Consider the following 14932-nt stretch of genomic DNA (forward strand, 5'->3'; position numbering starts at 1 on the left):
GTCAGAGGCGGGCGTGGTCTCGGCTGGAGGTGCTACCAGTGCCGCACGGATGGCCGCCCTGAGGAACCTGTCAATGGTGATTGGAGCGGCGGTGGCGGCTTTGGGCTCGGTGCTGTTCATTGCCTGGAACCGGTATATGCCGGGCCGGAGGAGGTCCAGGAGGGCCGGGTACCAGCTGGACTACAGACCGCTGTGCAGTCAGGTGAGCCGCTCCCTGCCGGCCGGAATGACTGTCATTATCCGGGATCCCCCGTATGTCCTGCCGTCACCTCACCTGTGACCCCGACACTATCCTGCCTTCATTGTCACACCTCGGGCTGGGGAAATGCTAGCTGCAAGCTGATTGGACGATACCTTCTAGGACACTTTTCCTAGTCCGTCCCATCATCACCTCAGATGACCAGTCGGCTCCATGTAGAGCCCCCCTATGGGACACATGGAAGGAAGGTCCTCACATCACTACAGTGCATTTATTCCATGTGCAGAGCATTGTGCCTGTGCTCAGTGTATTGTTTATTTCCTGACCCTGGGGAGGACATCATTCACCTGATCTGACTACATCCCCATCATTGGGATTTCATAGCCATGTGGTCACAGGGGTGGACTGACCATTTGGAAACTTGGGCACTGCCCGGGGTCAGTAGGGGGCCCCATGAGATGCCCCTGGTACCTTTTTCATAGGCTTTTTTTTGAGTTTGGGCAAGGACACAGGGGCCCCATGATCCCCTATTGCCCGGGGGCCCCATGAGTTGTCAGTCCATCCCTGTGTGGTCATACTGGGTCAGTGGTGTCACCAGCACCTCCACCCCTTTATGCTGATTGGGTGGGAGTGATTGTTTCCTTTCAAATTAAAACCAAACCCTAGTAAGCACCTTCCATTACAGGACTAGAGGACGTCATCAATGGAAGCAGTGACCTCACCTGGGGTAGACTGGGAGGGGGGGCAGTCTGGGCCACTCTGTTGCCCCTCTGGGCCACTCTGTTACCCCATATAAATCCTGCACTGCTTCTGCCACAGACAATCCTACAGGCTTCCTGGTGAAGAGCAGTAAAAAGTCCCAGCCAGTGTTCTTCTGGGGACAGGCTGCCCCCCTGGCATGGATGGTGTACACTGTGCCCGAGCTGAGGCCGGCTTCATGCCCCACCAGAGGCTCTCCTCCTCCAGCCAGCGCAGGCTACCCACTGCAACCCCTGGCTGCCCTCTGCCAGCCAGTTTGGGAACCTGGAGTCGGTGCAGCAGATGTAGTCCAGCTAGGGTTGCCACCTCATCCCTTTAAAACCAAACCCATATTAACCACGTCAAGTCCGGACACTTTCACCCTCTTCCAGGCCAGCTTTCAGCACTATAATTATAATACAGGATTTATATAGCACCAACAGTTTGCTCCGGGCTCTACAATATAAAGGGAGACAATACAGCAACAATACAAGAGGGATAGGAGGGCCTGATCTTGGGAGATTACACTCTAAGTGGGAGGGGCTAGTGGTACAAAAGGTAGTAACTGTGGGGGATGGACTGGTAGGAAGAGTAGAAGATTCCATTATTGGCTGAGGGCAGGATAGGCTTCCCTGAAGAGAGGTTTTCAGAGATCGCCTAAAAGTGAGCAGAGTAGGTGATAGTCTGATAAATTGGGGTAGAGAGTTCCAGAGGATGGGGAAAGCTGTGGAGAAGTCCAGGAAACGAGCATTGGAGGAGACAAGGGAGCTAGAGAGTAGGAGGTCTTGCGAGGAGAGGAGAGTACAGTTTGGGTGATATTTAGAGACAAGATCGGTGATGTAATTTGGGGCAATGTTATAAATGGCTTTATACGTTATTGTTAGTGTTTTGAATTGTATCTGTTGGGCAACGGGAAGCCAGTGGAGGGATTGGCAGAGAGGGGGGGGGGCAGATACAGAACGGTTAGTAAGGTGGATGAGTCTGGCAGCAGCATTCATGATAGACTGAAGAGGGGATGGCCTGCGATTAGGTTGGCCAATGAGGAGGGAGTTACAATAGTCAAGGCGAGATATAACGAGGGAGTGAATAAGTTGCTTAGTGGTTTCCAAGGTTAGGGACGGGCGTATCTTGGAGATGTTGCGGAATGACAATTGCGCGGTCATGCAACACCATTCCCATATGGCATTTTTTTTGAGACAGATAAAACTTTATAATGGTGGTATTTATTCACCACTGGGATTTTTAGTTTTTTGCTATATAAATGGAAGCCCAAAAATTTTGAAAAGTTTTTCTTATAAAATTTAGCAAATAATATTTCTTAATCTTGGCCAAAATGTATTCAGCTATCTTTTTAGTAAAAAAAAAACAAAACCAATTAGTTTATAACCAAAAATTATTTTTCAAAAATTGTTTTTATTTTTTATAAAGTTTTTTAACATACTGTCACCCTAGCAGTACAGTGTCACCGTAGTGACACACTACTACTTGTGGGGGGTGATGAAGATTTTTTTTTTTTTTTCCCTTACACTGATTGCTTTTACACCCATAAAGGCTGTAAAATCAATAATTTCTCCTCCCTGGCTGCATTCTTGCAGCCATTGAGAAATACTGTGAGAGCTGTGATTGGTCACAGCTTGTCACATGGCACAAGGCTGTTGTGAATAGCCTTGTACCATGTGACCTCTGTGATCATTCACAGATTTCACAAGTAGTAAGCAATGATGTCAGGAAGTGACATCTTTATTACTGTTCATGTGATCCCTGATTGGCCAATCAGTGATCACATGAATTGGGACCTCACACAGCGGCCCCGTACAGCGATCTGTGTCCAGGGAGTGCGCACAGGCAATGGATGTGGAGGGACATTTAGAAACGTCCACCCGCATCGGCAGCGCTCCCGTCCAGCCGTTTATCTACATGGGCCGGACGGGAAGTGGTTAATGACACAGGTTCTGGGACTAGTTAAGGTGGTAAATAAACTCACTTGGTGCCTTATCTGCATTAAATTGGCCTCAGAACCTGTGTAATGGGTTTGGTTTTAGCCTGGGTTCACACTGATGCTGTGCAGAATTCACACTGGTTTCTGTGCAATTTCCACACCGTATCATAATCGCACCCCATTCATATGAACCGCTGCTGCTGTGTATTTTCAGTTGACATCCCAAAATCAGTTCGCAAAATGCGGTGCGATGTGCAGAATCGGATGGCATGGGTGTGAACACCCATGCCATCCGATTCCGGTGCAGACAAAAAAAAGGGTCCTACACTTTTTTGATACGGTGTGATTTGAGCCATACAAAATGTATGGCTCAAATTGCACTACCTGGGAATCGCATGTGATTTGCACAGGAATGCAGTGCGGATCACATGATGTGCTGCACCGCATCAGTGTGATCCTAGGCTTAAAGGTGGCAACCCTAAGTCCAGCCCAACCTGGCAGGTGAGCAGAAAGTACCTGGAGTTGATCTTCAGCCTGGGATGGGGCTCAAGTTGCACCGTGGTCCTCTGGGTTGTATTTGCCTCCTGGGCCAAAAGTTGCCAGTCGGCCCCTGACCTCACCCCATTGAGATCTGTGAGACCCTCTGCCCCAGTGTCAAATGGGACTTGTAGTCATTTCATTGGATCTGTGAATGGCCAACGTTGTTGTGCATGGGCTGCACAGCTTCACCCATATCAAACACAGACATGATCCCGCACGTGTGTGCCAAAGATTGGGTCAGGAGAGCGCTCCCGTAATGTTCTTCAGGCCTGTTTGCTGAAGTCTCATGAGGATGTGCTGTGAGTAGCTGGAGATGGCGTAGAAGTAGAGGGGGAGGGGAACTGCATCTGTCATTTAGAAGAGCTAAGGGATTGACACTCCCAGAAGTGTCAGATTCCCTAGTGATTTCAAAGGCCTCTTTCTCTGCCAAGAAGGAACGTTTCAGAAAAAAAAAAATAAAACTATGGCTGAGTGTTTTATCATTTTATTAGTATGTGATTAAAGGCCTTCCCCCCCCACATTTTTTGGGCCTCCATGATAGACAGTGGTGTGTTTTTTTTTTTTTTTTTTTTTTTTTTTTTTTTTTTTAAATGTAATAACCCCTCTTGCGTGTTCACTAGGGTTTGTCCTTAATTCACATACCCTTTCCACCTAGCAAATCCAGCATTGTCCAGCTGCAATCCTATGCCACTGCCTGTGTTACCATGTTCTCTGATGTCGTCAGGCTGTCTTTTGCAGCTTACTGGCCCTTCATACATCACTGACTGCTGTGCATCCCTGCAGTCTCATTGGATATGTGACAGAATATCCCAGGAGGCTGCAGGAGCAGGAAAATATCCTTTTCTCCTAGGCCAGAATGCCAGCAAGGAACGGGCTGAATAGAAAAAATGTCAAGAAATGTGAGCACTGTCTTGTGCAGAAGTACCATGGAGTGATGTCCATGACACCCTGGAGTAGCAGGAAGTTGATTGCTAAATGTAGGATGTGGTTCGGGCCAAAGAGGAGGGAGACGAGACTGGAGTGAGTGAAACCTTGAGGGCCGGTTCACACCATAGCAACATAGTCCAGGTGCATTCTGGATGCGTTTCTGCATGCGCATTTTGTGGCACAGTCCAGTGCATTTTTTTTATGTGTTGCAGTTCATGTTTTTCTTCAAATTAGAGAACAGTGCGTTTTGGTGCATTTTTTGATGCGTTTTAATATGTTTCACTACAGTACTGTGCAGGAAAAATGCAGCCTGTTCTACTTTTTTTTTTTTTTTTTTTTTTTTTTTCCTTTCTGCAACCAGATTGTGCTGGAACTGCAAGCACTGATGATGTGAACTATGACCTTGACAACCATAAAAACTACTTTCTGTGCATTTTGGATGCAGGAAAAAAAGCAACTGAAACGCATGTAGTGTGAACTGGCACTTGAGCTGTATTTACACATGGGTGTTTTGAATCGCTGAGATTCCGCCCGCAATTTCAAAACACTCTGCCAAAATGACAAATCCTGGAACCACGTTTTCAGGTGCTATTCATTTTAATGGTACCCGAAAACACCATGCAGTTCTGCTGTAATTTAACTTCTTTTGGGCAACATGCTTCACACAATGCAATTTGCTGCGATTGCAGCACAATTTATTGCACCAGAACAGCAGTGAGTTTTCAGGTGACCTTAAAGGATAAGTTCCTTTCGTAACATATTCAGGGTGTAACATGTTGTGATCAGACCAGCTCCTGCTCCCCGCTTTGACAGCTAGCAGGGCATCTTCTCCCCACTCTGTCAAATTTTTTTAAAAAGTGGCTGTGCGGGGCTCCACCCACACGGACCCATCACTCATTCACCGTCATCTGTGAATGAAACTACAAGTCCCGACAGCCTTAGCGGCTGTCAGCTTGTAGTCCTCAATGAACTAACACAGCGTTGTGGGACTTCATTCATTATTCCAGACAGTATATCTGCTTGTTCGTACGGGATGTATGATATACTGACAGACCTGCAGGAGACCTGCATGGCACCAATCATCTGCTGATTGCTGGTGGAATGGTTTACAGGCTCCTGCAGACAAAATAATAAATGCACCTTTTTTTAAAAGGTGAACTTAAATGGCACCTGAACACATGGTTCCGTGATTGGTCATTTTAGCAGAACGTTTTGAAATCGCAGGGAGAATTGTGGTGATTCTTCCCCCGATTCAAACCGCCCATGTGTGAATGCAGCCTTAAAGAAAAAAGTAACTGAAATATTTAGAACAGTTAAAAATGTAACTTGTGGGTGGCTACTCTCAACTCTGCAGATTAGATACATTTGTGGCTGAATGGTATTAACTGTTAGGTTTTGTTGGCCATAAAAGGACTATATAGAAGGGAATGGGTGAATCTGACAAATATTTCAGCTTCACTTGTGATATCAGAAAAAAAATAAGCTGCTATGCACGAATGCAGGCCATACATGGGTTCAATTCCAAACTCCAAATTAATTTTCGTTAGAAAATTGGAGATTTTGTAATCCGATGGCGCCACCATTTATTTCAAAACTTGACCAACCAAGCCTTTAATTTAAACTTAAATTTGTGGCCAAGAATTTTCTTTTCTTTCCAGGTCACACCTCGTGCATTTTTTTTTTTTTTTACATTTCTCACATGATTCTCAACTTTTGACTGAGTATAGATCTGTTTGCCCCAACTATGTTTGCAACCACTTACTATTGACCTAACTTGCTACCTATTCCTCAAGAAAAAATGTCATCCTGTTAATTTTTTCAATTCTCTCCTCTGTCACAAAAACAAATGTCAATTGATTTGACCTCACTGATTAGGAAATTGAACAAACATTCTTAAAACAAAAAAAATCTAACTTCTAGTATATGTTTAGCTTAAATCAGCAGTGTTATGAGATGATCAGATACCGTGTTCCTGGAATCTACAGCCACCTATAGTTACCCTTGCACTTTCTCCTCTGTGATGTAAACAGTATGGAGTGTATTGTAGAGTTGTAAAACTTAATAGAACATCATATGGGGTTACCTAAGGGCAGCCTTTGACAATGAAATAAGCAACAACAGATCCGCTTTCAGGGGTGTGGAAATGTTTGAAAACTACTTTTCCAGGGACTAATGCTGGCCATAGACAGGTCGAAAACCAGCCGTTTTTTTAATAAAAAAACGAAAAATTGGTCATTCAATAGTCCGCCGTTCCCGCCAACGGTAAAAAAAAATCAGCTGATTTTTCGTCCTGTCTACGGCTGGCATTTAATTACTTCTGGCCCTGCAGAGAGCTCTGCTATTATATTTGACATTAAAAAGTATAGCGGCTGCAACATTGTATCTATTTGTATTCATTTAAGATACAGATGTTTTTATTCGGATACAAATAGATACATTGTTGCAACTGCAATACTTTTTCACGTCAAATATAATAGCGGACTGGAATTCTTTCTTTTTCTAACAGGTCACGGCTCATGCGCAGATTTTTTTATCGGTAAAGAGATTGGCCGATTTGCCCATCGTTGCCGTTAAAATCTGCAGATTTTTTTTGCAGAAAAATCAGCCGATTTTCGACCCATCTATGGCCTGCATTAATCTGTGTCCCAATCTACTTGTCCCGCATGACGGCATGACAGTCTACTTGTTCAACATTCAATTTTAACCAAAAGCATATTTAAATATGAGGTGCTGTTAGGAATGCCTGGGACTTTTAAAATCAAAAGGAGCTTTATGGCGACTTAAACGTTTAAATTTTTTTAACATTGCGCCGTTTTATCTCCTCCTCCCCTCCCTGCATGTCTCCAGCACCGCACCTAGCAGGGAGGAGAGAGACCTTGCAGTGCAATGAGCATCTATTGGGTGCTTGTCCGGAAAGGGGAGTGTTGGAAGTGCTAACCATTTAGCCACTGGGCTGCACATCTGTTACTCTAAGCATTGAATCAGAGTTTGAAATTGTGTGACTTCACAGCTGCATGTCAGTGCGACTTTAGGTGTGACTTATGACATCTGTACAACTTCAGGAAACAGATGTCTATGCAAGTTGCAACTGAAATCACCAAAAATAGTGTAGGAACTTTTTTATATCTGTGCAGCACCATAAAATTGGAGTTGCATCAATTTGACCGGTTCCATTGTGGACAATAGGGTGCGACTTATCATGCAATTTGAAACTGTCAAATCGCATGAGAAGTCTGTGTGAACAAGGGCTTAGGACCCTCTTCACATGGGCTTTACAGTCAGGCACACCTGTTTACATCAGACTGTCCATAAATCTGTATACAGCTTCCAATCATGTCTGCCTGAAAACAGACTTGTATCTGTCTACAGACCCACACAGTGCCCTGCTGAATGGAGCAAAGCAGCTCTGTGTGAAAGAGCCCTTAAGGTGGCCATATGCTCAGAAAATAATTTATTGAAGATCCATTTCTCCCAATAGGAATAACAGATCTGTGGTTAGCACTTTCACCTAGCAGCATTAGGTTCATCAGTTTAAATCCCAACCACGACACTACCTGCCTGGAGTTTGCATGTTCTCCCTGTGCTTGAATGGGTTTCCTCCGGGTACTCTAGTTTCCTTCCACACTCCAAATACCTACTGGTAGGTTAACTAGCTCCTGTCTAAATCGGCCCTGGTATGTATGAATGTGAGTTAGGGACCTTGGATTGTAAGCTCCTTGATGGCAGGGACTGATGTGAATGTACAAGATATACAGTGCTCAGCATGAATGAGTACACGTCTTTTGAAAAGTAAGATTTTAATCAATATCTCAATGGACACAAGAACCATTTCCAAAATTTTTACAAAACTGCCTTTTATAGAACATTTGTTTAGCTTATTAAAGTAAGGTTAATTATATAAATTAGATTACAAAATCTTCAGTTTTACTCAAATTAGTTGCTGCAAAAATGAATACACCCCACAACAAAAACTATTACATCTAGTATTTTGTATTTGTAAGGACAGCACCAAGTCTTCTAAGCATGGAATGAACAAGTTGGTGACATATTGTAACATCTATCTTTATCCATTCTTCAAGAACGACCTCTGTTAGAGCCTGGATGCTGGATGGAGAGTGATGCTCAACTTGTCTCTTCAGAATTCCCCATAGGTGTTCGATTGGGTCCAAATCAGAAGACATACTTGGCCACTGAATCACTTTCACCCTGTTCTTCAGAAATGCAACATTGGCCTTAGATGTGTGTTTTGGATTGTCATGTTGGAAAAGTGCACGATGCCCAAGGGCACGGAGTAATGGTAGCATCATCTTTCAATATAGAGTAGTACATCTGTGAATTCATGATACCATCAATGAAATGCAGCTCCCCAACACCGGCTGCACTCATGTAGCCCCACAGAAGGACACTGTCACCACCATGTTTCACTGCAGGCACCATGCATTTTTCTTGGTACTCCTCACCTCTGCAACGGCATACAGTTTTGAAGCCATCAGTTCCAAAAAACATTTATCTTGGTCTCGTTACTGCAGAGTACAGAGTCCCAGTAGTCTTCTTCCTTTTCAGCATGGGCCCTGGCAAATTCTAGGGGGGCTTTTTTGTGCATGGACTTTAGGAGAGGTTTCCTTCGTGGACAACACCCATGCATGCCATTCCTCTGCAGTGTATGCCATATTGTGTCACGGGAAACAATCACCCCAGTTTGGCTTTCTTCTTCTTTAGCTAACTGCAGTGAATGTGTATGTTTTTTCTTCAACCCTTCTCAACAGAAGACGCTCCTGTCAAGGTGTTAACTTCCATGGACAGCCTGGATGTCTCTGTGAGATAGTTGCAGTTCCATCTTTGTAAAAAGTTTGTATCACTTTTGCTGCAGTATTATGACTGATAAGTAGCCTGCATCTTTTTTGTTTAAAAAAAATTCTCTCAGGCCTTAAGTCATTTCTCTTCCATGTGGTGCCATTGCTGACCGCATGAAATGGGGGAAGGGGTTTTCTTTAAGTAACGCCCTTTTATAATCAACTGTCTGCTGGACACCGGTTTAATGAATAATTAGACTTGCCTGTAGTTGAATTCTTGTTAATTAGAATTTTTTTGTCTAAAATTTGGCTTTGCTCCTAAGACTTTCATTGGGGTGTATTCATTTTTGCAACATGGTGTTGAATGACTGTTAGGAAATATACATTTTTGTGTGTGCAAATTAACAAATCGTGTTTGCAATCAATGGCCTGCATCTGTGGGAGTATTTTGTAGTATGGTGTCCTATAAAAAAAAAAAAGTGGATTCTGAAAGGAAAGTGAAGGTTTTCTGACAAATCTGTTGGGATGTACTCATTTATGCTGAGCACTGTGTAAATTGACAATGTAGTAGTTAGCAGTTGGTAGTATGGTTTTTCAATATACGACACCATAATCCTGGTTGATCGAATTCATGACCACAGCAGCTCTGCTGCTGATTGATGGAGAACAATCAATAAATATTTACTCTGGCCAATTGAACCTGATCAATTGTTTGCCGATCTAATAGTTTTGATGGAATCGCACATCGATGGGATAATACCATTGAAGCGTGTATGCCACCATAAATCACTGTTTTGAATACAATAAATTATCCTGGTGATGGATGTGAATGTATTTGACATTGGCATCAAATTAAATGCTGTAGGGCAATGCAGGTAAAAACACATTTAAAGAATTTTATTAAAGCAGAGTTCCACCCAAAAGTGGAAGCTCTGCTTGTTTGCCTCCTCCTCTTCCACTGTTATATTTAGTACTTTTTTTTTTTTTTTCTTTCTTTTGGGGAGTGCATACCTGGTTTTGACAGGCATCCGGCTGGGAAAGCCACACGCTGCGACAGCCTGGTGCCCACAGTTGAGATGCCGATACTAGGGAGAAAAGAGAGAGAAGGGAAGGCAAGGCATGGGTGAGCACATTGCTGGACCCTAGGACAGGTGAGTCTGTATTTATTAAAAGTCAGCAGCTACAGTTTTTTTATTTTTATTTTTTTGTGTGTTTTTTTTTGGGGGGGGGGGGGGGGGGGTTTGTAGCTGCTGACTATTAATAAACACAAAAATGACTGGATTGCCGCTTTAATTGCCTAGTTTGGTTGAAGCTGTATTTTTACCCCAAATGTTGCAGTTACTTATTCTTAAAAATGTAATTTAGGTTTACGTTTGCAGATAAAGTAGTTGTACCTCTTGACTTGCACAATGCTGATGTGTGTCTCTTCTTTGTTTCCAGCCTAATTATTTGGATCGGCAGATTTTAGTCCTAGGTTTGGATGGAGCTGGGAAGAGCAGTATAATTCATGCCCTAAGCACTAACACCACCAGATCAAGCTCAGCACCTACTCACGGGTTTAACACTGCCCAGATTCTCAGCCAGGGACTGAAGATTGAACTACTGGAAGGTGAGTTCTTCCATCAGGGGGAGAATTATATATTTCTGGAGATCTGTGTCATTTGTTTACTATTCTAGGGGGATTTGGTCAGTGTCCTTGTGATGTCATATATGGCACAGTAAAAGGCAATTTCATAAGCTACATTGCTCTTAACCTCTTCCATACCGGGCACTTTTACCCCCTTCCTGCCCAGGCCAGTTTTCAGGTTTCAGCGCTCTCACACTTTGAATGACAATTGCGCGGTCATACAACACTGTACCCAAACTAAAATTTTATCATTTTCTTCACACAACTAGAGCTTTCTTTTGGTGTTATTTAATCACCACTGGGGTTTTTATTTTTTGCTAAATTAACAAAAAGGCCGAAAATTTTGAAAAACAAACACGTTTTTCTTTGTTTCTGTTATAAATCTTTGCAAATAAATAATTGTTCTTCATAAATTTAGGCCGAGATGTATTCTGCTACATGTCTTTGAAAATAACCCAAATTTGGATGTATTTTGTAGTTTGTAGGAAGGTTATAGAGTTCACAAACTATGGTATAGATCTGAATATTGATCAATCCTGAAGTACTGACAGCCAATCTAATTTTTTGATGGCCAAGAATGTCAGAACAGTACAGATATCCACCAAATGACCCCTTTTTGTAAAGTAGACAGTCCAACGTACTTCATAAGAGGCATGGCGAGTTTTTTGAAGTTGTAATTTTTTGTCATTTTTTGGAAAATGAGAAATTTAAATTTTTCTTTTTTTTTTTTTTTTTTTTTTTTACACAATTTGCTTATATCAAAGAATTGCTTTGCTGTAAACAAGCATTTACCTGAATGACATCAATTGATTCGGGGTTTTTTTTTTTTTTTTGCTTAGCTGTGATTTGGCCACAGCTAATGACACAGCTGGGCTGTGATTAGCCCAGCTTGTGCATGTGATTGCTCTGACCAATCACAGCTACACACACTTTTCTACAATGGATGGCATGAATGAAGCCATCCATTGTATACAACTGTCATGTGACCTGCTGTGATTGGTCACAGCAGGTCACATGGTATCGACAACGGTGCCAGTACGCAGATCTGTCATCAGCCGTGTCCAAGGTACATGGCCAGTGACAGATTGCGCAGCTCTGCAGGCGCGCAAATTGCGCATGCCCGGGAGGATGCCATATGGCGTCCACCCGGAACGCTAATGGATTTTGCACGCCACCATTCGGCCATTGGCCGGGCGGCTAATGGTAAAAGAGCAAGCAATTTTTTTTTTTTTTTTTTTTTTTTTTTTTTTTAAGGCCTTGGTCACACCATATGTGCAGAAAAACTGATGGAAACTGACACACAGATTTCACTTGCAGAGACATCAGCTTACATCAGTTTTCATGCACGCTTCAATGAGTTTTTTACATGTTTGCAGATTCCTGTGCATAAAAAAAAATCTGCACCTGATACTAGTGGTGTGGTGTGGTGAGAACAATTGATTTCATTGTGCCCTTGCAGAACGCATGCAGAAAAACTGACATCTCTGCACACTGGTGTGAACAAGAGAGGAGACCTGTACTGAGTGAAATATGTAGGCTGCCAATGCTGTCAACCTATGAAAAATGGTTGTCTTGCGGTTTCTGGCTTTGGTAGTAAAAGCTGACCTGAAGCAAGCATGCAGCCAGTGAAGTCGGAACACCTAATTTATGGAAATGTTCTGGGTATGTAATTGAAAGTTCGGAATCCTTTGGATTAGCACAGGGATCGATACATCCCAGGTCACCATGGTGACCAGAAATTGTTTCCCGACGCCTGGGCCCCCAATCCCTGCAAGGGCTGGAACAAGGGGTGGGGGACAGAGGTGTCAGTGGCAGAGAGGAAAGAGCTGGGAGGAGGTGCAAGCCCTCTAAGCTCTCTCCATTCCTGTCAGTGGAGCGCTCCTCTGAACAGCAGATTAAGCCATGTACCGTTCAAGTTAAGAGTGATTCTGTGTAATCGCCTGCCCTCTATCTCCTCCAAAGCTGATCATCTCTCAGAAATGTGGGCAGAGGGCAGGTAATCAAGCCGTGTACGGTCTGATGTAAGGGCAATCCTGTGTAATCTGAAGCTCTGTATACAGGAGGGGGGAAAGCAGAGTCTGCACCTCGTCACTACTCTTATAGTTCCTGCATGTAGGAATGGAGGGGGGGGGGGGCTTATGGAGGAGCTGTTTGTTCTGAAAATGGGAATGGGGGAATCTGTGCTAGTAGGGCTACTTGGAGGGGGGGGGGGGGGATTTATGCTAAGAGTGGGGATTTTGGGGGGGAGATTTGTACTAGGAGGGAGGAGTAAGGGGGTAAAAATCCCTTTTTAGGAGTAGGGATTTGGAGGTTAAGATTTATTCTGGGGATTCAAGGGAGAGGATTTGTGCTAGGAGTGGGGATTTGGGGGAGGAGATTTGTGCTAGGAGGGAGGATTTATGCTAGGAGTGGGATTTAGGAGGAAAGCTTGCCCTAGATTAGTACAATAACAAGGTAACTAGAATTTATTAGGAGTGGTTGGTAGAGGCCCTGTCAGTGGCTGTCAACATACAAGGAGTGGGCTTTCTCAACTGTGGCCTCTGAAAGCTCGAAAGGGCCACATACCTAATGTTCAGTTTACAGAAGACTGTCATACATACTAGGGGAGATTACCAGAGACTGTAGACATGCAACATGGGTTCTTGGAGTGTGAAATACACTACAGGACATGGTAAATGAGACTACTAGAGATCACTGTAACCACTTCCAGTCCGGACACTTTTACCCCCTTCCTGCCCAGGCCAATTTTTAGCTTTCAGCGCTATCACACTTTGAATGACAATTGCCCGGTCATGCAACACTGTACCCATATGAATTTTTTTGCATTTTTTTTGAGACAGATAAAGCTTTATTTTGGTATTTATTCACCACTGGGATTTTTATTTCTTTTGCTATTTAAATGAAAAAGTCCAAAAATTTTTAAGTGTTTTTCTTATAACATTTTGAAAATAAATAATATTTCATCAAATCTTGGCCAAAATTTATTCCGTTTTTTTTATCTTTTTAGTACAAAAAAAAATTATTTTATAACCAAAAATTATAATTTAATTTTTTATTTTTTTTTTAACACTGATTGCTTTTACACCCATAAAGGCTGTAAAAGCAATCATTTCTCCTTCTCTCTGGCTGCATTCTTGCAGCCATTGAGAACTGTGGGAGCAGTGATTGGTCACAGCTTGTCACATGGTACAAGGCTGCTGTGAATAGCCTTCTACCATGTGACCTCTGTGATCATGCACAGATTTCACTAGTAGTAAGCAATTATGTCAGAAGTGACATCTTGCTTACTACTCTGCATGTGATCACGGATTGGCCAATCCGTGATCACATGATCGGTACCTCGCAGAGAGGTCCCGTACGACGATTGGTGTTCCACTGTGTCTGGAAGACACAGCAGGCACCGGATCGTGGTGCTGCGAGCAGGGGGCGGGGAGGCCCTGCACTGCCACCGTCCGGTCGTTTATATACAACGGCTGGACGGGAAGTGGTTAATGCCTTTTTACAAATCATTGCTTCCCTTACTGACTGCTGGGACCTGCCAAGTGCCACACAGCATGTCCCAAAGGGCCACAGGGTGGGCACCAGGACCCTACATGCATATCTCCATATGCCACCATTGGCAGAATTAATGGGACAAGAGAGACTTTCTCCTCAGACCTTTTACAAACTTCTGGCTGAAAGTCAAAGTTCCTTGTTCTTGATTAGCCTTTATAGGAGACTTCTATTAAGAGAAACTTGCTATCTTTTAGTTTTAATTTGAGACCCTGATCTGGAACATGCAGGTATCAAGTACAGTTAAAACTCTTGATCTGTGTACTTGTGGGTTGGTGACTGCAAGGCAACTGGGATTCTCAAAAGGAAAATTCAGCAGTCAGCGAATGTTTCTCTCACTGTGTAGGTTTCCTTGAATCTACCTCTATAGCTATCTTTTTTTTTTTTTTTTTTTTTTTTTTTCCCCCCCCTAGCCCCTGAACTCAACTTTTAAAGTGGTTGTAAAGCCTTAGGGGTTTTTACCTTCATGCATTCTATGCATGAAGGTAAAACCTCTGCGCTGCATTTGTGCCCCCCCTTATACTTGCCTGAACCAGATCCAGCAATGTGTATGCAGCAGCTCTTCCAGCTCTCACACCTCACTGTACAGATTGATACCAGCTGCTGTCAATCAATTT

The 14932-nt window shown here is 43.3% G+C and overlaps 1 protein-coding gene across 1 annotated transcript in view; it reads left to right on the plus strand.

Moving 5' to 3' along the window:
* The window catches only part of ARL10 (ARF like GTPase 10), a 21614-nt gene continuing 6682 nt past the window's right edge, over positions 1 to 14932 (plus strand). The window contains exons 1-2 of the mRNA XM_089671119.1: positions 1 to 202; positions 10577 to 10745. Of these exons, the coding sequence (XP_089527245.1) occupies positions 50 to 202; positions 10577 to 10745 (322 nt within the window). The 5' untranslated portion in view covers positions 1 to 49. The remainder of the gene's footprint in view (positions 203 to 10576; positions 10746 to 14932) is intronic.

This window comes from Staurois parvus, unplaced genomic scaffold (assembly GCF_062004578.1).
Source record: "Staurois parvus isolate SC_StPar_1 unplaced genomic scaffold, SC_StPar_1.0 ptg000099l, whole genome shotgun sequence".
Lineage (NCBI taxonomy): Eukaryota > Metazoa > Chordata > Amphibia > Anura > Ranidae > Staurois > Staurois parvus.